We start from the raw sequence: 22,961 nt of genomic DNA, 5'->3' as shown, positions 1-22,961 counted from the left end.
AATATTATTTGATAAAAGCTTATTGCATTTTGCCCGCACGCTGTTTTATTATATTTATCCGACACTTATTAGTTAGTGAGAGAAACTGGACCAGTTTTGGACTGAATTGAAACTTAATTGTCAAGCTATACACAGATAGTATATATGATGTATATGTATTATAGAGTGGTTTTCGTATAAGAGTAGGAAACGATACTATACATATCTGAATTCGTATTGCAACAAAAGCCATGTACTTTAAAGTAGTCGTAACTACGTGCTAAGCACCGTGAACGTTCTGTATGTAATTATGAGTCAGGGGGTACCGCATGTTTCTTATTCATGCGACAACCGCTATAAGATACGCAAATGATGTTATTGTTGCCCCGGGCAGACACTAGAGAAAAACGCATGCGTGCCTTTCAGCATGTTTTCTCGGAGCTCAGAAGAGTTTGGGTGAGAAAGTAAATGTTCGTTTTATCCGAGTATAAAATCAATTTTACGAGTATACTGTTCTGAGACCAAGATACTGTATTTATGAAGACAATATGTAAGAAATGCCCTTAAGTTTCAAGCATGGACACATGTTTGAAAGTCAAATTTACATATTTCTTCAATAGCATGAAGACGTTTCGACGAATTTGTATACGTGCATAGAGCATGCGCAGACGTACTCTTAAAATGTCAACCAACCACGATATAGAGTGAAAACAGGAACCAATCATAAGAGAGCACAATCATTAGTATATTGATTTTGTCATGATCAACCATAGTGTTTCATTCCCACAAGTTTTGAAAAGAGATTACATGGTATGGTTTAACGACTACAAGTTTTTTGATAAAATAATATAATATTATTATTGGCGAAGTAACAAGAAAACTCTTTGGTCTCTGCTTTCATGATTCAGTATTTGGAATACAATAATGGTTTTGCGATTTGTTAGTTAGTTATGATTTATGCATAGTATTTACCAATAGCAGAGACCAAGTTAGTATAGTCTTTTGCATAGTCATTTAAGTATCAATTCGCCAAAGCGATTTTTGTGCAAGGCAACCGTCCACACTAATCAGTGCGTTTACGTTTGAAGACGCGCATACTTTTGGATGTGTTTACACTAAAACGATCAATCACGGATACATTTGAAAACACTTTCCAGCGTGGCATGGTGAGGTTTGAAAACAGAGTCCTATCGCATTTCTCTTTGGGGTTCTGTTCATTGGAGATTTCATTCAAAACATTGTCAGTAAAGTCAACTCGTCCACAGGGAGACAGATTTTGAAGGCGCGAAACTCATGCCAAATTATTTACATATCCGGTAGACGTCGCCGTCGCAGATTTTGCAAATCTTAAGGAGGCTATTCACACATGCACGTTTGTTTTTGCATGCGCCGATATCGCATCCTTTTTGATCGTATCTGCGTTTTTTATCGTTTTCGATCGTGGTCTCGCTAGAACGCTATGGATACGCCAGCGTGGACGCGAAGCTGCGAAGCTTTCGAAGCGCTTTTGGTAAAACTTATATGATATAACGTATTAGTGTGGATATGACCCCCTGAGTGGAAAACGATAAGACAAATAATAAACTGTATCGTAGCTGTAGTTACGCGTTGACATTGGATGGAATTCTGGTGCTACGCTGATAGAAGACAATTAATTAAATTTCAATATTAAGGCGAGTCAGTGCTGAACGGTATGTTTTCCACTCCTAGGCCTATGAAAACTGCTCTATGAGATTGTTATATATAAAATTAATGCCGAAATTCAGTCGATTGCTAATTGTACGAGTAAATCATAAATCGATACGCTGATGTGTAGCTGCTTTCTTAAAGAGTAGATTTCGTATACTTGTGAAAAGATTACTTTACATTTAGTGTCAATGTAGAGTCACTACAAGATTTTGACGACATCCGTTGAACCAATCACAGTACTGTAGATACGTGAGGTTTACTTTTATCAAATGAGATTTCCTTTATGTGGTCGTGTCCAGTCCTGGCTTTGCCTTTAGCTTTGCTCTTAAATGTTTGTACAGCAATTCAACCTCATAAGATTACAGCCTAGCTGAGGGGTTCCTCAGGAAACGTTTTTGGGCCCTTTTGTTGTTCTTGCTATCTTGCTGTTCTCTACCAAAAAAAACCTGCAGTACAATCCTTATCAGGTAGAATAAGTGACCCAGGAAACGCAGATCTTTGAGCTTCGAGTGGTATTTATTTAGTATAGGCTCCACCATGTAGTGTGAAAGGGTATTCCTTTTAGTAAATTTAGCGTAAAACGTCGTCGACTCAAACTCCAACAAAGAATTAAGTAAATCCACGGGGAATATTTATAGCTGTTTGTATTGTAGGAGGATAGATTATTGATAAAGTATTTTAATTTTTTCGAATTTGTGTTCCATATAAGCATTACTCATTAGTAAGAGTCAAGATGGGCTGCTAAGGAGCGCAGCCACTTTGACGCTCTTAAAAGCAACATGCAACTGAATGATTATTAAAGCAGATGAAATCGAGATGCCTTGAGAAATATTCCAAACAAAGTCACAGTGCCAATGACGACTGATATTATCAGAAACATTCTGTCCAGCACTCTTGCTGCTTTTTTAATGTCCTTAGAAATAGTCTCCAACAGGGGCTAGCTGGAAAGGAGGGCTACCACTTTGACGCTCTTAAAGCAACATGCAAATGAATGATTATTAAAGCAAATGAAATCGAGGTGCTTTAAGAAAAATGCCAAACAAAGTCACAGTTCCAATGACGACTGATATTATCAGAAACATTCTGTCCAGCACTCTTGCTGCTTTTTTCCATTCCTTTTGATTTCTTTCCCTTTCCAGGGATAACTCAGATTTACTATCATCGTTAGACAGGTCCCCAAATCCTACTGCGGACATAAAATAACTTTTATTTCCGGAAGCATTGTCTTGGTTATTATATAACTTTTTCTTCGACCCGTTTTGTTTTAATTTGTGACGCCTAAATCGCATTTTGTCGAGTCCTCGTCGATTTGCGACGTAGTTGTTTCTTCTGGACGGTGAAGTATTACCTGTGAACATATTATCGATTGACGCCGTGGACGCAGGACTTATCTGGTACCCTTCAGGAAACTCGCGCAAAGAATTCCATCTATTTTGCCTAGAATGTGTCGGGTCATTGTTATCGATCATGCTTTCTACGATAAAATTCGAATCACTGAGTTCACCCGAGTCACCCTGGTTGGCACTTAATGGAATAGAGGATTTATAGGGTTTATTCTTCCTAAACGGAAATGCTAAGGAAGCCATCCACACTAGTATCAATTTGCGTAAGAATGCTGGCATCCTGCGAGTACTCCGGTGATAAAAGTTTAGAATAAAAGTTGTGACTGTAAGGGATGCTCCTATTTCTATCATCGTAGCGAAATAATATTGCCCCAACAAAGGGAACCCATACGATGGCATTAGTTCCGAGGTGAGTTGTTGGAATACAGTCATAGCAAGGAGGACGGTGATGCTTAATCCAATCCGCTCTCCGGATTCGGGCGGTAGTACAAAGCCAAGGAATATCATAGACGATATTAGTGAACATGGGATGATCAACTTCATAATGTAATCCAAAGACACCCGCGAGATTTCAATTTTGATAGTCACATCAACGAAGTCGTATACGCAGCATTTGTAATGTTTCTGGTTGCGTATGAAAGTGATGCTGTTCAGCTCCCATTCGCCATTCTTGATGTAATTCTTATTCAACGCATGTCTGTCTTTAGGGTGCAGATCGATTTTCGAGATATCAAAGGACCAGGAGCCAAACTTCAGCTCACATGTTTGGTCATCAAAGGGAAAGAATGTAACGTCAACCATACAAATGCTTTTGAAGATAGCGGGATTCAGCCATACACAGCCTCCGTCATGACTGAGAGCGACGTTTGCCTTGTAAGTATACTTCCCTCCACCAAATCTGTCTTCCTCGTCTATGCTGTAACAAAATCAAAACTAATTCTTATGACATTGATATTAATTCAGAAGAAATGCAAAGGACCCAAAGACATCTAATATCGACACAAAATGTTTTGATTATATGTGTATCGTTGGTGGACGGATCAGTGAATGAGAGGTTTTTGGCAAGTTCACATCACGTGACAGCAGCCATATTGGATGACCGCACAATGGGGAAATGTCCCGCTTCCAAACTTTTATCAGGATTCTTTTTAAAACCACAAAAATAAAACAATATTTCTTTTTCTTTTAAAGTTTGTTTTTACGCAACTGCTCGTTTTAAGGGAGGTAGGGTCACGTGACCTGTTAGTGCAAGTCGTTTATTGCCCCATCCATCTGTCAGTAAGTTGCGCCATACAGATCACTCAGTAAAATAGGAAAATAGTGAAGAAATCTTGTCATATTTTTGAATCGTAAATCCTGATGATTAAAATATAAACATTTGTACAAGGCATGTATATAAATGAATATTCCTTGCCAAAGTTTCCTGCGCCATCTTGAAAGGTAGCCGTGCCTTTGCATCGAAGCGACACAAACGGTTAACTTGCAATTAGAGGGACATCTGAATAATTGTACTAGGTGTTAAAAAGATCTCTATTATTGTGAGGTTACCGTTCGTCTCGACTAACAAAGGCACGGCTGTACCTTTCGAGATAGAGCAGGGAAATGTGAAGAGTTCTATTGGTCTTACTTGCTGTACAGCAGCACATCGGGAACCCATATGTCTTTAGGATCGACGTAAATAATTTTGATTCCACCATATTGGGCAGGATCCCATGTAAGAAGCTCATTCCTCCAATACTGCAATCGTAAAACAAGTTTTACTGGTTTTCGATTTCAACAAAAAATAATAATTTACACCACTCAAAGATTGGGGAAAGTGGTTTGGTAGATAGGAATAATTTACAAGTGGAGCTAGAATTAAAAAAGTTGGAATATTTAGCTATTATTCGCCGAAGGCGAGGTGAATATCGGGGAATATTTACCGAGACGCGAGTCTTCGAGCGGCGTGGTAAATATTCTCTATATTCACTGAGCCTGAGCATGCACATTCGCACGGCTCGCTTTAAAATCAAAATGCTTCATTTAAAACGTAAATACTTAGCAATTATTCGCCTTGGCGAAGTAGATATTCTCCATATTCACTGAGCCAGAGGCGAATAGTTGTTTTAGCATAAACCAATTTGTGTACAGAGTAACATATTTTTATATACAATAATTCAATAAAAACAAACAAACAGAAACTTGCAGTTCGCGTGACAAATTCACGCAAAACGTTTAGCAAAACTTTTAGGCCATACTTCGTTGCCTTTTTAGTATTGATAGTAATGGCATTTACTTTCATTTTTTCAATGTCCTCATCGGAAATTGTAGCAAAACGATTGCCGGCATATGCCATTTTGTTGCCGACTCAATATTCAGAGATTCAGAGGTGAATATTGTACAATATTCACCTCCAATTAACCAATGAGCGCGCGCATTCTTAGGAAGTACACAAGTTGGTATATGCTAACTATATATATTATATCAGGAAACAGGAAAAAAATTGGAACAAAAACTTAAGATCACCCATCCAGGTGCAAACAAAGGTGCCAAACTTCCCATAAGAGCTTGACATATATAAACCCCATGTTTTTTTCCCACTATACCACAAGGGCTTTAAGGAATTAGCACAACAATAGCAGTGAAAACAATGCGTCAGATGGACTAGACTTTTCAACATCGATTTTTCAATGATTTCGTGCGTGGCAGAGTGCAAGGGATTAGGTTTAGACATAGTCTAGGGGCCGACTTGTCTTTCCCTTCTCCCTTTCCCCTGATCGGGCCTTCAGGCTAGAACATCAGTTTCTTGTGTAATTCGTACACCCAAGGGCAGAAGGCTTAAATCCCATCGTATAATTAGATGTTTTTTACCTTTCTACTGGGATGTGATACCGATCTCATTAATTGGATTGCCACAGTGATATGGCTTTTCTAATTCACATTATCTGTTGTAACTATAGGAAGCCATTAGCTGTTGTTTTGTACTCCCCAAAATGTCTCGTGCGGAGGAAAATAATGTTGATCGCTATCGTTATGTTAATATAATAACAATCTCGCAAAATTGATAAAATAGAGGATATTACATGGGCGCGCGGAGATACGAAATCTTATCTTCGAGTGTTGAAAAGATCTCTCACAGAGTGAGCGCAACTAACGAGCGAGAGATTATCAACACGAGAAGATAAATTTCGTATCATCAAGCGCCCATGAAATATTCTGTTTATTATATAATTATCCATAAAATCAACTTAACAAGCTTTTTATTATTATAAAAAGTTTTTATTCATAAACCAATAGCTTAAATACACATGGTAACGATATTTTCACATGTGAAAATAACATGTTATTTTCACATGTGAAAATATCAGTTTTTCGAAAAGAAGATGAAATATAGGTATTTTATGGATAATTATATGATAAATGGCTATATTAAATGGCTTGGGGTGTTGTGAAGTCAGTGTGTATCCAACAATATATATCGCATTGATCGATCGGAAAAAAATCAAATGCTATAATAATGGGTTGTTCGATCGTATAACCTCTCTTTTGCACTCCTTTCCTCTCCCTTTTTTTCCTCTTCTCTCTTCTCCTCTCCTCTCAATTTATCTGTTTTTTCTACCTGCACATCTTACCTGATTTACCCAGGCGTATGTCTTGATATATTGATCCCTTGCACTCTGGTAATGTCAAAAACAACCATTAATTTATTCATAGCATAAAGGTGACACTTAAATAGCCTTAAAATGCTACTCTGACGAAAATCGCTCAAACTTGGATTCAGTTGAAACTTCCTAAGAATACTCTTATAAGGTCCAATAATCACTGTATGAAGTGTTTTCTCGATATTCAGGACGAAAGTATATTTTTACGATTATTTTTTGGAGTCTGTGACGTCATACACTCAACATCGAACATCGCTCCATACACTTTTGCTTTACTATACAGTCAATTCAAAAAACGTTGTCGTCGACTGGCTCAAGCCTACGCGACTGGACCGAAAGGAATATGGGTAAAAATCACTGAAGCGGTTAAATATTCGTTCTGAATTAATTGTTCCCGCTAGAAATAAGATAATAATGGCGAGAAAGAATCCATCAAATGCATGTCTTCGGGTTTAGGGAAAGAAAAACAAAGTAGTTATGATTCAGTTCACAATTCCGAAAGTATGAAGGCATTTAAAAAACGTCTCCCTCAACACTTCCCGCTCGCCTACGAAGGTTTGTGCTGTAAACCAGGCATAACTAGTCAGATAGAATTATGGAGTCAACTCGGCTTCAATGATTGCTACCCAGAGTTCCTTTCGGTCCAGTCGAGTAGACTTGAGTTGGTTGACGACAACATTTTTTGAATTGACTGTATGCTTACCACGTCAAGGATGTTGATCAACTGAAAATCAAACATGACTTTGACCGTATTATTGTAATGTTTGACTGGATGGGTGAATTTATTGTAGTTTTGAAACAGCTTCTGATAGAGCACGCTCTCGTTCGTCTGAACAGCACCATCTGAAAAGACAGTCAAAAGAAAAGAACTTTTGAAAGGAAAGATCTTAAGATCTTAATTAACAATATTACTATAATATAATAATAATAATAATAATATAATAAAAGTATTAATGATAATAATAATAATAATAATAATAATAATAATAATAATATGATGATGATGATGATGAGGATGAGGATGAGGATGATGAGGATGATATTGCACCGATATACTTATTATTTTATTTAAAATACACTCAACAAAATCTCTCGATTCTGATTGGACAAGAGGGGTACAATTAAATTCCAAATTGTACTCTGTAGAATCCCAATTAAGTTGCTCAATTTTTTAATTTGAGTTTATTATAAACAAAAAATCGCAAAATCTTCTCGTACAATTCTGAATTTATAGATACTCGTGATGTCAAATTTGAAAACTTTCAAAACATCACTCGTACCTATAAATTCCAAATTGTACTCGAGATCGTGCGATTTCCTATACATTTAGTCACCAGAAAAGCTTGAAAACAAAATGCATGGGAGCATCCAATCATCGATCCTACGCCCAAAAAATGGCCTCAAAAATGCTGTTGACGTAGGAACAATGATTTGTTTCATTCATTTATTTCATTAGTTTCATTATTATTAGTTAATTGTAGGTTGTAAATTTATTCTGAAAAACCCCACGGGGAGAATTAATAATAAAATATTGTATTGTATTATCAACCCAGGCAAGATTGTTTGCTTAATAACTACCAATTACGCTTTCGACCTCCACAGCCATCTTCAGGGTTTACATAATACGAATTAGTGTCAGTCATTACGTGGTTGATTATTTGAGTTATATGATTATAACAGACCCCTTGCCTAATTCACAATCGTGGAATCGCGCAATCAATTCAATTAAAAGTCCACATGCTGCAAATCAGACGAAAACATCTTCATGCAATTGTAAATATATGGAAAATTAACTTTCAAACGACAAAGTGGACTTTACAGTCACTTCTTGAAGCCGCTGACTGTAAACCTTACCCTGAAGCAATACGTTTAGAATTTTGTTATGAAGGTTTATACTTCCAATATGTTAATGATCGAATTTAACGTGATCATCTCAGGCTTTTTATTTGAGTGTAATTCAAGGTATGGCTAACTCACCGATCAAATTGGTATTTAAGCTTGTTAGGTTTTTTTCTGTAGAAGGACTTGAGAACCCTAAGAAAACCCCCAAAGTCTACTCACATGTGATCCCGTGTCAGAGAACCCGGAACCTCAAAAGATACTTAGTTAAAAGCAATAGATATACGAACCGACACAACGGGGCTAACAACAAGAACAAACTTACCTGTCTTCGCTGTGAGGATTGACATCAAAAGAAACCACTGCAAGCAATTCATAATGGAAGTGAAAAAGCTGAAGAAAACAAAACAGTCAGAGATTTTGAATTGAGTCTTTTACAATAATAACTTACAAATTTCTCGCGCGCTTATTGGTTATCTTTTATCATCAACAAGAGGACAGACAGATAAAGCTGACGTCAACGAGCGCATAAATGACAGCCGGGGCTCATTTATGGCAACCTATGATTCTATTTCGATTCAATCATTCTACTATTTTTCACAATATACGTAACCCGAAGATTTTTCCTTTGTCACGCCATGGTGGACAGTAATGACCTGTACCAACTTCGATCCATAAAAGAAATACCCTCATCATTCATAAGTTCCTCATTTCCATTTTCAATTTATTTTTAATTTATTTATTCAACAATAAAGAAAATGAAGAAATAGAAATCGCGCATGCGTGCTGTGTGCAGCTATAAAGCACGCGGGGATTGGCAGAACACGAGAGTTCTAAGTGTTTGGAAAAGCACGACGCGTAGTGGAATGCTTCTCAACACTTCTTGAGTGTTCTGCCAATCCCCAAGTGCTTTATGACTCCACACAGCACAACGACAAGTTTTTAATTTGCTTTATAAAATACAAATTTCAACAACCGCTATTTTGGATAGGAACTTTTGTTGTTGTTTTTTTTTTTTTTTTTTTTTTTTTTTTTTTTTTGTTGTTGTTGTTGTTGTTGTTGTTGTTTTTTTTTTTTTTTTTTTTTTTTTTGTAAAAGCCCCTGCAGCGCCAATTGTTTTTATGTTTTTGCTCGATATGTCTTTACTGAAAGGAGAGGTTGCACAATATTTTTTTTCGAAGGTGAGGTCCCCTTAGCTTGCTGATCAATATCTTTAGGGGGATTTACGCAACCCCCTCCTGAATTTTATCTGATGGTCTCTTCCTAAGTTACATGTATATCCTAAAAGCAATTATCGGCTTACGCCTCGTGAGTCCATAACATTTTGACCAACTTTTGACGTCATATCGTGGTAATAAGAGGACATACCACGCTAAACCATCGTAAATTTGTTAAATTCAGCATAATATCATTATCATCTCATTCACTGTCATCATTATCATTATCATCATAATTGTATCATCTCCATCATGATTTATATCATCACCATCATCTTTATTATCACCGTTATATTAACATTATAGTCATTACCCTCGTCATCGTTATTATCATTATCTCATTATCATCTCTATCATCATTACCATCACCATCACCCCCATCACCACCACCATCATCATCATCATCATCATCATCATCACCATCATCTTTATTATCACCGTTATATCAACATTATAGTCATTACCCTCGTCATCGTTATTATCATTATCTCATTATCATCTCTATCATCATTACCACCACCATCAACCCCCACCACCACCACCACCATCATCATCATCATCATCATCTCTATAGTTTTATCATTATCTCATTATCATCTCTATGATCATTATCATCACCATCTCCCCCACCATCACCATCATCATCATCATCTCTATAGTTTTATTATTATCTCATTATCATCTCTATCATCATTACCATCACCATCACCATCACCCCCACCACCACCACCATCATCATCATCATCATCATCATCATCATCATATTCATCTCTATAGTTTTATAATTATCATCAGTTATGGGTGTATCTTTGACAATAACTTTGTCATTAGTATTAATTATTTTACATGTATTATTAGGATTAGTTTTTACTAAATAGATTTTATGGTTATACATTAGTAGGTATATTTTTACTATAGTATATTTCATTATAATTTTTCTCTTTTTCTTATTTTATTTTTATTTATTTTTATTAATTTGTTGTAAATATATTTAGATATTGTTTATATAGATTTATAGAAATTAACTTTGTTTATAGAGGATGACGCTTGACAAAAATTATTCAAAAATTACTCATTATTATTATCATTATATTAATAAATTATTATTGTTATTAAAAATATTATTATTACTATTATTATCATTGTTATTAATTCATGATTTCCATAACTCTCTTATTGTTATATCACGCCACCGATAAATGAGGAACTCCCGCTAAGCGAATCAATAGTACTGATTGCAAACTCGTCTACTGATATGTATGCTAGAATTGAATAGAATGAAGCACCCTGAGGCTGTGGGGCTTCGATAAATCGCAGTTTCGTGTTATGATATTTTTGATATGACTGCCAGCGAATGATTTTAAGTTCCAGTGAAACTGAAACTCTAAAGGTTAAAGTCATATCTTTTGTCAAATATTCTACGAATTCTTCCGAACTTTGTTCTATGTTACTGATATAATACAACTACAGAAATTTTATTACTGAGGCTGACGTTTTCATAAACGGGAGCTTAATTATTTAAGAGTGACTGTCTGTAACCATCGAGCAAAACGTGGCAAACTTCAAAAAATCGATTTCGCTCATACTTTCAAGTTAGATAGGGTAATGTATCCTAAGAATCGCTGTATAGTTGGTTTGATCAAATAACGCTTTATTATGGAGAAAAATGGAATTTTTCAAACACTCCCGAAAACGCCGTTCGTGACAGTAAATTTTGACTCAACTTTCGCGGCTGCTGGACAAAAAATAAGCAACACTGGGAATTAAAACAACCCATATTCTTGAAGAACAATCTATTGAGTACGATATGCGTGACTTTGGGATCAATTGTACAATTTTAAGATAACAAAATAATTTTATTCGCTAGACGTGTGTTTAGAGTATCAAAAAGTAGGTCTTACAAAAATATTCATTCTGAATGTGCTTAACCTCTTAGTCGCGTGAAACTTCGCTGGTTGATTAGTCAGATGTTGGTCTTTCTAGTGGTGTAAAGAAATCTTTGGGCAAATGATTGTGTGTCACGCAGCATGTCTTCAAACTTTGGTCAAATTACTCATTTCTGACCTTTGGCCGCTTTCTATAACAGACAAGATACCAGTGTTTATAAGTAAAATATAAACTCAAAAACGAGCCTAAAACACTTTTATAGCCTTAAATAATGTAGCTGTTTAAGAATTCTTACCTAGCAAACTCTGAAACCTGGATTTTTATGAATGTTTTTAGACACAACATCGATCTGGTTTCTTTCACTACCGACTCGAACTTGTCAACGGCCGAGTGCCACAGGGAGCCCAACCTTTCTGGTTGTGGTGCAAAACACAGGAAACCCAGATTGATTAAAAAATCGTTTTAATTTGTTTTAATGATGATGTAGGGGTGCGTGGGAGACTAATGATGATGCAAACACACACAATAAAAGATGTCACAACTATTCCAGTAAAACTTACTGAATTACATGATAATCTATAATATGAATGACTAATAAAGAGGGGAAAAACTGCAGTAGAACCTTACTAATGGTAACAGTTCTAAATTGATTTTAAAGAAGTTGAACCGTATACACTACATGCAATTTTTCTGCTCGGTAAGTCATCATAAATGATCACCGGCCTCTAGGGTTCATAATTAGTACCGAACAAATGTATGTGACAGAGGGACCCACGATTTTATTGGAGTAGATGCAGAACATGAAAATCTTTGGAAAGTTTTTACGCATCCTTCTTCGGAACAGGTGAACAGCGTGTCATCATCGGTATCGCTGTTATCCTTGCGGGAATCTGTAGTGGTCTTTGGTTTATATTTCCTACTTTGTCTAGGTATGACATCGCAGGAATCTGGAACCTGGTCATCGGAATACTCCATCTTCCTAAGGGTGGAAGAGGCTAGAACTGACGATGTCTTCGTTGTTTCAAATTTCGTGTTGGGTATCTATTTTCCTTTTCCAACGTTGTATGCTCTCCAAACCACAATGTTACGCTTTTTGAAGATAACATCATTGTCAAGGCTTACGCCTTCCCATTTCTCTGTGAGATATGTCTCGGGAATCTGTAAACCACACAGTGCTACACTTAGACCACGTACGCCACCATGTGATTCCATAGCGGTTTTCATCTGTACTGCGCTCGTGATGTCATTTCCAGAGTTTAGATAAGTGTGCATGTGATTTTTCAGTACAGCAGCTTTGCGATCGCAAGGACCTTTACCTCCTTGAGGATCTGAAAAATCCATGCGCACGTTCACTTTGTGCTTCCTGGCGAGGTTTTGAACTCCAAGTATGGTTGCGGAGCTGTGATAACAGTCAGCGTTATCTTGTCTAAAGCTGACGGATTTCAGGTCTGGCATTGAACGTCTCAACTGGAGAATGACGTCAACTATAACTGCTATCACAAACAAGCTATACAGTTTTTTTTATTCAAACGTGGGGCGTTTGTCACAACTCTGTATTACCATGCTTCGGGAGTAAATCGGAAAGCGGCCAAGCGAGATCAGACCGTGCATGATGCGAAAGAATTTGGTGTTATGGTCATTAGCAAACAATAGAATTCCCAGAGCATCAAATCGTTGGGAAACGATCAATGTTTTCTGTATTTCTCGTTCGCTTTAGACCGCTTTAAATGAGTTCAATAGTCTTGCAATTTTGTGTAATATTAGTTTAAGTTCTAATTTGTATCCTGACGTAGTTTTGAGAGAAATGATCAGCGAATTTTAGAATAATGGAAGATCTAGTAAGATTGACTAGAACACTGCGATGAAAAGTGCGCATCAAATGTTTACCCCGTCTTCTGTACTATACGTTTTCACAAAATCGCATAAGTCGATTACCTTCAAAATGTTCCTTTTAAAACTAGATACAGAGTAAAACTAAATGAACAATGACTTTTGTGAATATATAGCTCTGAAATATTAATTTCGGCCGTATGAAATCCATTGTTTAGTTTTGAAGTAGATTATGCACTATATTTAAAGAATCTCAAATATCTCATAATTAGCTTGATAGATTTTTTCAAAAATCCCTACAAATGGAGGCATCTAGTATATAACTATGTGGTATGAAGCATTTTAGTGTTGAACGCTCTGAAAGGCTAAAATTATTTTCGAAACGAAAACAAATATTTCATCATAATTACGTGTTATGACGTCCGATCTCATTAAAAACTGCATCAAACACTAATTCAATCTTTATGTGACTTATGTGCAAAAAAGATTTGCAATCGGATAAAACACGTTTATGCACCAGCGTTCCAAACGTGTAGGGTAGCGGTCAAGCGTGAGGGGGTCGAGCCACCTTAATCAATCTGGGTTTCCTGTGTTTTGCACCACAACCAGAAAGGTTGGGCTCCCTGTGGCACTCGGCCGTTGACAAGTTCGAGTCGGTAGTGAAAGAAACCAGATCGATGTTGTGTCTAAAAACATTCATAAAAATCCAGGTTTCAGAGTTTGCTAGGTAAGAATTCTTAAACAGCTACATTATTTAAGGCTATAAAAATGTTTTAGGCTTGTTTTAGAGTTTACATTTTACTTATAAACACTGGTATCTTGTCTGTTATAGAAAGCGGCCAAAGGTCAGAAATGAGTAATTTGACCAAAGTTTGAAGACATGCTGCGTGACACACAATCATTTGCCCAAAGATTTCTTTACATCACTAGAAAGACCAACATCTGACTAATCAACCAGCGAAGTTTCACGCGACTAAGAGGTTAAGCACATTCAGAATGAATATTTTTGTAAGACCTACTTTTTGATACTCTAAACACACGTCTAGCGAATAAAATTATTTTGTTATCTTAAAATTGTACAATTGATCCCAAAGTCACGCATATCGTACTCAATAGATTGTTCTTCAAGAATATGGGTTGTTTTAATTCCCAGTGTTGCTTATTTTTTGTCCAGCAGCCGCGAAAGTTGAGTCAAAATTTACTGTCACGAACGGCGTAATAATAAAGCGTTATTTGATCAAACCAACTATACAGCGATTCTTAGGATACATTACCCTATCTAACTTGAAAGTATGAGCGAAATCGATTTGTTGAAGTTTGCCACGGATTTTGAATTTTGCTTGATCGTTACATACAGTCACTCTTAAATTTGATACATTTTACCGCAAAACATTTCATTATTGCTTTATCGATCTCACTTTGTTTCAGTTTGACTATCTGCTTTAGGCATCCTAGAAATGACTAGAACTATACCCTGTCAAAGCGAGAAGCAAATTCCTGGATACGATCAGAGATTTTCATAAATCGCTCAGAGTGTTTAGTCAGTGGGAACCAGATCTTCATTCTTTGTATGAATTGCGGTTTTGGATCGTCTTATGTTTTCGCTTTATCAATCGAAGTCTTTTTTCTATCCTGCCAACCACAACCGCAATAAATCATTCCACGTTGATTTCTCTACTTTTTGCAGTATGAAATTGGCTTAATCGTTTCTCTTCAATTATTGATATATTTTTCCTCAAAATTATTAACTTAGTAACTTATATTGTGTGAGGTTAGTAATGGAATTCGACTAGACTGTTCCCGACAACGCTGCGAAAGAGACACCTTGTATCTTTTCGTTCTGTTAAAGTATATTGATATATGCCAGAATGGAATCGATTTTATGTAAAATCTTATCTTGTCTATGCGGAGCTAGTTTGCTTCAATTCGAAATTTTTAAATTACGCTGAAATATTTCAGAACGGCTACTTTTTTTTTTGTTAAAAACGGTTTGCAAGTCACGTCCAAGAGAATCAGAAAGTAGACATCATGGCCGCCATGTTGCATTTAGCCGAGTTTGCCAAAACCCTAAGGACAAATCCGTTGTCAAAAACACAATCAAAATGGTGACTTAAAAAACACAGGATATTTTCTTTAGATTTCAGCGTTGTTTAGTTTGGTATAATAGTCAGTAGCCAGTATCATTAATTTTCTTTTACCTACCGCGATCTCAGAATTGCTCCAAGGGGAAATCTCGCAAGTGAGTTTAGATGATGATGGCTTCGACTTGGCGTCCTCATGCAATCGTTTCCCTTTCAATCTTTAATGCAAATCATTATACACTAAATAACAGTACTATATATACACATGAATGTCTGCGTTATACTTATTATCAGTAACAATCGACCAAGACCATATAAAAGCCACTGTGTTAGTCAGTCCTCTAGTACGCTATAAATACGCATGTAAATTATCTTCGTTGCCTCTTCCCTCGCTTCGTTTGCATATACGCGCTTCACACATTTTCATCGTTATTCTGATAAAGGCTATCATTAGTTATAGCCGAAACGTCATGGTTTTTAAATATTCTACGCTTTTTATCCGTAATCCTACTTTTAATTTATCTGCGGTAAGCGTTGAATCGTTATACAGATAAGGAAGCGGATGTTTAATAACTATGAATTCTAGCTGTGGAAATGATGATTTTGGAGCATGATTGTAGCGCTACAAAATTTAAAAAATGGGATTTAACAGTGGCATTTTCACAAAGTGGCTCTTCATCCACTGAATTCCAATTGGAATTTAGAAGTTGAATTCTTTTACAGTTCCAGTAACTTTAAGCTTTTTCTTTCCTCCCGACAGAAAAACTGGCTCCTTGGTGCTTGAGTTTGAAAGGAAAAAGAGACTGATTTCTTACAGAATTTTTACTTAATTGCATGCATATTCATAGACATTTATTTTGAGAAAGCCAACTTGGTGTTTGTGTTAGTTCTAGCTTTAGTACAAACATCTTTTGCGTGTACCTACAGAATACCATGCCAATCTTATGCACATATTAATTAACAATAATTATTATATTTTGTTTTATGGTTGGCGTTCCTCGAAAAATTCCCACAAATTTATATGATTGTTCACCATGCTTTAAATAATAATAATAATAATAAACTTTATTACTGTGTCATGTCGTTCTAGCTTATTTAAATAAACTAATTGGGGACACCTATCTAGAACCCTATAAAACCAATAAAAATCTTATCCCATGTTTCCAACCCTTAAAACAACCCCTATATGATATTTACAATTATCTAATTTACGGTAATATCCCACCCCTCCGACTAAATATACCCATTATTCTTACACTTTTGTGTAAACTACAAGCTAAATCCTTACCCCACCGACCCCATAGTAACTGTAAGATAATTCCCACCCCCAACTGATCCTAATATGTGTTCGATACTCAGATCGATACGCTTACTAGGTAGCGCATAAGAGGCAGTTTTGGCAATTATCACTCATGAGGTCCCCTAAGTTAAGTGTTCTTATGTGTCTTTTAAATTTACTTAGGGTATCTAATGACTTAACGTTCCTCTTAAGCTTAGACCATTTTGAATTGTTTCTACCCAAGCTAGACCACAATGCTTCACGTTTATGGATCTCAGAAGAGGCCTATGACAAGTAAACAGGGATTGTTTTCGTTTCCTAGGCAACCGTCCAATCTGTAAGGGAACGTTCAAATCTCTTCTGAGCTACTGTGTATTGTTTGAGTTCGTTACCTAACATCACACTCCTTTTATTGATCTAAAAATTCAATTACTGACTTATGCATGACTGCGATCTTTGGAAATTCAGTAGATACAAGTAGATCTATAAGCACAAAATAGATCATGCACTTGCACTAATTTCCAATCTGGGAGTCAAAACAAAAGAAAATCCCTCTTCTTGATGCTTCAGTACAATATCTTTAATCCTGTTATTGTATTATGTGTATTTTCCCCTGACCTCTGTAATCTTGTCATCACAGGTGAGTAGAGTTCCTTCCTTGATTTGTGGCCTCGGGGTTTTTTCCGGGTTCTCTGCTGCTCAAGTTCCCTCCTCCACACAACCCAACTAAATTCCAATGGTTTCCAATTGAATTATTAATTTGATTTCGGAAGAATAATATTTATTATAAACCATGCAGGTTTTTCGTATTATCCTTTGCTTCTTTTATCTCCTGCTCTTTTTCTCGTTTCTGGTTACAATGGGAAAGTCGTCAGGCTTTTGTAATATTTCTGAACATAGTAACTGGAAAAATTTCAGTTCTATTATTGTCTATTGTCTAGTTAGAAAATTAGTAATGAATATCGCATTAATTTCCAGCATTTTTTGCTCAATGACGATATAGAACATCAATAGTTATCTAATAGTTCTCAAAAGTATAAACCAAAAATGTATAAAATCGTCCAGTCGGAAATAATAAATAAATGTACTTCATCTAAAATACAAATCGGTGCAAAAGAAAACGTCAATAATGAATACTGATCCGATCCATCTTCTGCAAGTTATGCCCTGCAATAAATTAAACCCCGCAAAATACTTGCTAAAGTACGGTAAGTAAATCGGATTCCTGGTTAGATAAATTGGTCAAAAGTTTGGCTGTAATCTATTTAAATCCCTTACGAACGACGTGCCATTATTTTCAGTACTTCCAAACCTTAGTAACTGATAATGAAGGTTTTAGTGCTCACATGTTTGACAGAAATACTCGCTGTAAAAGTAGTAGTATTAGTAGTACTGTAGCAAATGTTAGATTTTTTAATTCTTGATGTCTTTTCTGGGGAATTTATTTTAGATAGAAGGGCGTGATGTTGAGTGCAATTCAAGGAGAATAATTCTAGAGACATGTGTTTTTTCTATAAGGTTTGAATACATAAACCATGTACACATGCAGATTTACTTCATTATCACTGAAGCTCTAGAATTTTTCTTACTGCTTTTGATAAATTACAATTTATTTCGCAAGGATTTAAAATGACAAATATACTCTCCGTTTCATAGTAGCAACACTACTACTGAAATATGCTAGCAACGGATTTTTAAATCATATGAATTGGAAAATACTTAAATAATGTTGGTGGGAGAAAAACGACAGTAAAATCATCTTTTTTGTGCTTTGATGTGTCTCGTGTGCGAAGAAGGGATATAATCACGTTTTGGCTAGTAAATTAAGCTTTCAATTCGAAAAAATATATATTTTCCAATTTATTCATTTTCTCATACCTTTCAATCTCTTTTACATCCTGTACATTAAGATAAAACTAGTTAACACCCATGAAATGAGATTTAAATGTACAAAAGTGATCCACAGAACAAAGAACTTGTCACCATTCAAGTCAACTCGTTCTTGCGGAGTGAATCTACCGTTGATTGTTTTTTCCGTTTTCACAGCTGTGGAGATTTAGCTATATTACTAGCTATATTCAAGAAAGACTAGCGACCTTTGCCATTTAGTCATAAATGGCTTAAAACCGAATACCAAAATAGATCCCCCTCTGCTAGCTAGCTTCTCGTTTGCTCTCTAACGAGCTTTACATCCACTGGCCCAACACATTCAGTTCGAAATTATTTCATTCAGAAATAATAATATATTTTTCAATAACGTGGTTGTACTTAATCAAGATGTGTATATTAGTCGAAGATATTGTAAACTGTAAATTTTCAGAACAATCTATATTACTTTGAACGATCTTTGTTTACATTTTAAATCGAAATAACTATATGGAAAAAAACCCGGAATACAGTGAAATAAAGAAATGTGATTAAAGAAATCTAAATCTTACCTTTCATCAGCTTAAAATTCCAATCCTTTTCGATTAAAACATTAAGATGTTATTTAAATCCTCATTTTCCCGCAATCGATGAAGTAAAATGGCAGTAATGAAAATCAAATCCCTCGAATCTTCTTTCTTTTTTAACGTAAGGATAAAATGGCTCAGTTGTATGGTACTAGATAAGGCCAACTTTTGCTCCAGCTTGACAAATTTTTTGTAGCGAGTACCAAGGTTTTCAACCCTGCAAAGAGAAAAATTTTTCTAGAATTTCCGTGGGCAATAGGGATTTCCTATGACTGATACACTCCAAATATGCTCAATAATACCATGCTGGCTAAACATCATTAGTTCTAGACCTTATTCTATTGGCCAACACTTCAGCGTCTCCATGGTGGTACGAAGAATCTATTCTTTAGTAATACAGTCGGTAGATTAATATATTTTAGTTATTTGAACAAACTGGAAATAAAAACAAATGATTGGTTTTAAGCGATGATGTTTTGAGGCATCGTATAAATAATCAAAACTATATTCTATTTATATAGCTTTGTTCGCTTAATTTTTTTATTAATTTACGAACTTTAAGTGGTAAAATAAAGCAGTACTTTATATAATCAAAGATCTTGATTAAATCAAGATCAAAAGCTATAGTAGAGTTGAATGTTGAATTGAAGATTTCAAAAGATGACTATATTAGTAATATTTATCTTTTCCGTCTGTCCAGGTTGTTTTCCTTGTTTTGTTTTGTTTGTTGTTTTTTTGTTGTTGTTGTTTTTTTGTTGTTGTTTTGTTGTTGTTGTTGTTGTTGTTGTTGTTGTTTTGTTTTGTTTTGTTTGTTTTTTTTTGTTTGTTTGATTTTTTCACCCTGTTTGCTAGTTCTGTGTTGTGTCTTTTATAAAACACAGCAGGAGTAAAAAGCTTCAAATTAAAGTCCACAGGAAAAAATGCTGCATAGAGACAATGGTCAATTTGCGGGAGACTATGTGTATAATTCAAATTACCGCTGGTGTCAGAATCAGTATATATTTATTATTATTCATTATATATTCAGTGTGCTTTAAAAACTTCCTGGGAGTCTCGAGACTGACAAAATAAATGACAGTAATTGATAGGGTATGATGAAATTACTAAGCGTGTAACAGCAATTTTTTTCTAGTTCCCCTTGCAGAATAATATCATGATCATCTCCTACTAATCGTACTACACAGTGGTCGAGATACCAACTCCTGCACATATCAATATGTACCTTTCGTTTGGTTCTCGCAAGACTGTGCAGCATTTTTTGGAATCGTTATATCGAAATAAATCACAGACTTTAGGGCTCACAGTAATAAACACACATAGGTGACGGACCAGTGGGAGTGGGGTAGTGATTTTAGCATATCATTTCTAGTAGGTCAAACTAGGTCTGTTAGAAATACGTTTGCAAATAATTAAACGGATGGACCAGAATATATTCATCAAATGATAAATGGCTTCTTTTTAAGTCATAGTACGTTTTTAGTTTATCTGGGTTCTAATAATATTGCAGACAATTCAAAGTAAAGTCATTAAATGGTCATTCGAGTTGGACAACCAATCAGAATGCCGATTTAAGAAGCAATAATGGCGTTTCTTTATACAGTACTACGTTTTTAGATTATTTAAGATTAAAGTAATCGGTACCTTATTCGTTCGTTCGTTCGTTCGTTCGTTCGTTCGTTCGTTCGTTCGTTCGTTCGTTCGTTTCGTTCGTTGAGGCGAACATGATTCGTTCTACGTTCAACAAATGCTGCATTTCATTCTTTATTCTGGTTTGCTTGACATTTATCTTCTTATGAAGAAAAACAGACTGCTTCATTTTAATAATGAATGAATTCCACTTCAATAGTTAAAAAAACTCTCGGGACCTTTCATGACGTATGACAATTTCACAATAATCATTCCAACTACTTCACAAATTAATGAAAGTGATGAACCTGCCTTCTTTTAGCGGATCGAGCATTACAATTACACGAGAAAAGACAAAATATTTCAAATATTATATGTTGTTGACCGGTAATAACTGTCAATAAGTGTTAACTGCTTTCCCGACGTTCAAGTCAATAAGTGTTTCGCTATAAATCAAGTGTCAAAGAAAAAAAGCATTTATTTGATTTTTTGATTATTTGATTTCCAAAAAACTTAGAAAATATTGGGAAAATAACTTCCGTATAGTTATTACGGGTCAACAACATAACATCCATATAAATAATATAGTTGCCTGCTGAAAGCCGTTGCCGGGGAAACATCGAAGCTTGTCTATACGTTCACGTGATACCCTCTCGCCTAATCAGAGTACGAGAAAAATGGACTTTGATAGTTGATTTATAACAAAGGTTTTTATTTTCATTAGAATAAACATGCATGTCTGCCGTATGATAAAGTTCTATGGTTCTGTCCATGGATCGTGAACTGATGGGGTTCCTGTGTGAATTTGGCGAAAATTATCGCGCCAAAACTCGCGCGTGTGCGGGTTCCAGGTTTGGGACTCTCGCTGCGCTAATTCTTACGTGTTTTAATTATCAATATGAAATGAGCTGCCAGACATGGGGCGGATAAAGATGCATATATACTACTCATACTCTGATATAAATGTATTATTATTACATTAGTTTTGTCATATACATGAAATTCATCTTGCTGGAGTTCGTGTCTAACCTAATCATGTTACTTAATAAAATTGAACAGAACGTAAGTTTCGTTTGCATATTTATTATCATTTACATTTTGAGTACATTCAGCATCCATTCATCCTTTCTTTTTCCCTTTTGAATTTTCTTCTTTCTTTCTTTCTTTTTTTTTTTTTTTTTTTTTTTTTTTTTTTTTCCCTTTCCTTATTCTTTTACTGATTTACTTTTGCATTTTTTATGTATATATATATTTCTCTTTTCTGTTCAGTTACTTTCTTTCTTTCTTTCTTCGTTATCTTTTTTTTTTCCATTTCCTTCCTCTTTCCTTGTTCCTCTTTTTTTCGTATTACCCTTCTCTTTTTTAATTATAGATTTCAATTATTATGGCTTCAATGGCACGATAATTCCCCATGGATTTTTATTAATACTCCAAACACTTCTGACATGTGCAAAAGTACTAGATCATCGCTATCAGGCTATACATTTCAATTATGAACATATGCATATATTGATTGATCGATTCTTTAATTCCTTAAACTTTCTCTTTCTTTACCCTTCTTAGTCTTCCTTTTATTATTTCCATTCTATTCCTTCCTTGCTTTCTTTCTTCAAATTTGCTTTCGTACGTAAAGGGCGTTATTTTCTAGTTCTTGAATATAAGTATTCGATATAAGTATTCAATATAAGTATTCAATATAAGTATTTAATATAAGTATCATTCGGCGACGTCTTTTACGCCGCACGCGATGCTTAAACTCTTCTTTGTGTCGTTAGTTTGTTAGTATTCCGCTATTCCTACTTTATTTTTCATACATACACATACAAAGATACGAATACGTGATTCAAAACTTTCCAAATTTTTTTGATAACAATGCCTATTTAACATGTGTGTGTATGTATATATACCAATAAAATATCTGCAATTAAGTATATCTCATATACATATGTGTTTTGTATTTCCATCATACGTCACTGACAGTTAATTACTTTATGGTACCAGTTCTGAGAATCTAATATATTAGATATCATAGCTTAGCCTTTTTCTTGAACCTTAAGGACTTTTCATCAAAACACAGTAATTTTGTCGTATTGGGGC

The 22,961-nt window shown here is 35.3% G+C and overlaps 1 protein-coding gene and 1 long non-coding RNA gene across 3 annotated transcripts; both read right to left on the bottom strand.

The window, feature by feature from the left end:
• Nucleotides 1-467: 467 nt before the first annotated feature.
• Nucleotides 468-19,499, bottom strand: LOC116293330 (neuronal acetylcholine receptor subunit alpha-10). 2 transcript variants are annotated; one of them, XM_089033326.1, is made up of 6 exons: nucleotides 19,224-19,499; nucleotides 8,817-8,884; nucleotides 7,356-7,495; nucleotides 6,623-6,667; nucleotides 4,639-4,748; nucleotides 468-3,927 (listed from the first exon to the last, which is right to left on the bottom strand). In XM_089033326.1, the coding sequence occupies exons 2-6, from the start codon at nucleotides 8,866-8,868 to the stop codon at nucleotides 2,667-2,669; spliced, it is 1,608 nt and encodes a 535-aa protein (XP_088889452.1). In that variant the 5' UTR covers nucleotides 8,869-8,884; nucleotides 19,224-19,499; the 3' UTR covers nucleotides 468-2,666. The 2 variants fall into 2 exon arrangements, with proteins under 2 accessions (XP_088889452.1, XP_088889451.1); XM_089033325.1 differs by lacking the exon at nucleotides 19,224-19,499 and adding an exon at nucleotides 15,628-15,899.
• LOC148909711 (uncharacterized) lies at nucleotides 11,544-12,031 on the bottom strand. The gene is made up of 2 exons (XR_016120124.1): nucleotides 11,891-12,031; nucleotides 11,544-11,785 (listed from the first exon to the last, which is right to left on the bottom strand). It is a non-coding gene; the product is annotated as an uncharacterized LOC148909711 (long non-coding RNA).
• Nucleotides 19,500-22,961: the final 3,462 nt, after the last annotated feature.

Source organism: Actinia tenebrosa, unplaced genomic scaffold (assembly GCF_029948245.1).
Source record: "Actinia tenebrosa isolate PJP-AT-01 unplaced genomic scaffold, QUT_ActTen_1.0 PGA_scaffold1__47_contigs__length_23844297, whole genome shotgun sequence".
Lineage (NCBI taxonomy): Eukaryota > Metazoa > Cnidaria > Anthozoa > Actiniaria > Actiniidae > Actinia > Actinia tenebrosa.
This window is presented reverse-complemented; position numbering and strand designations above follow the sequence as displayed.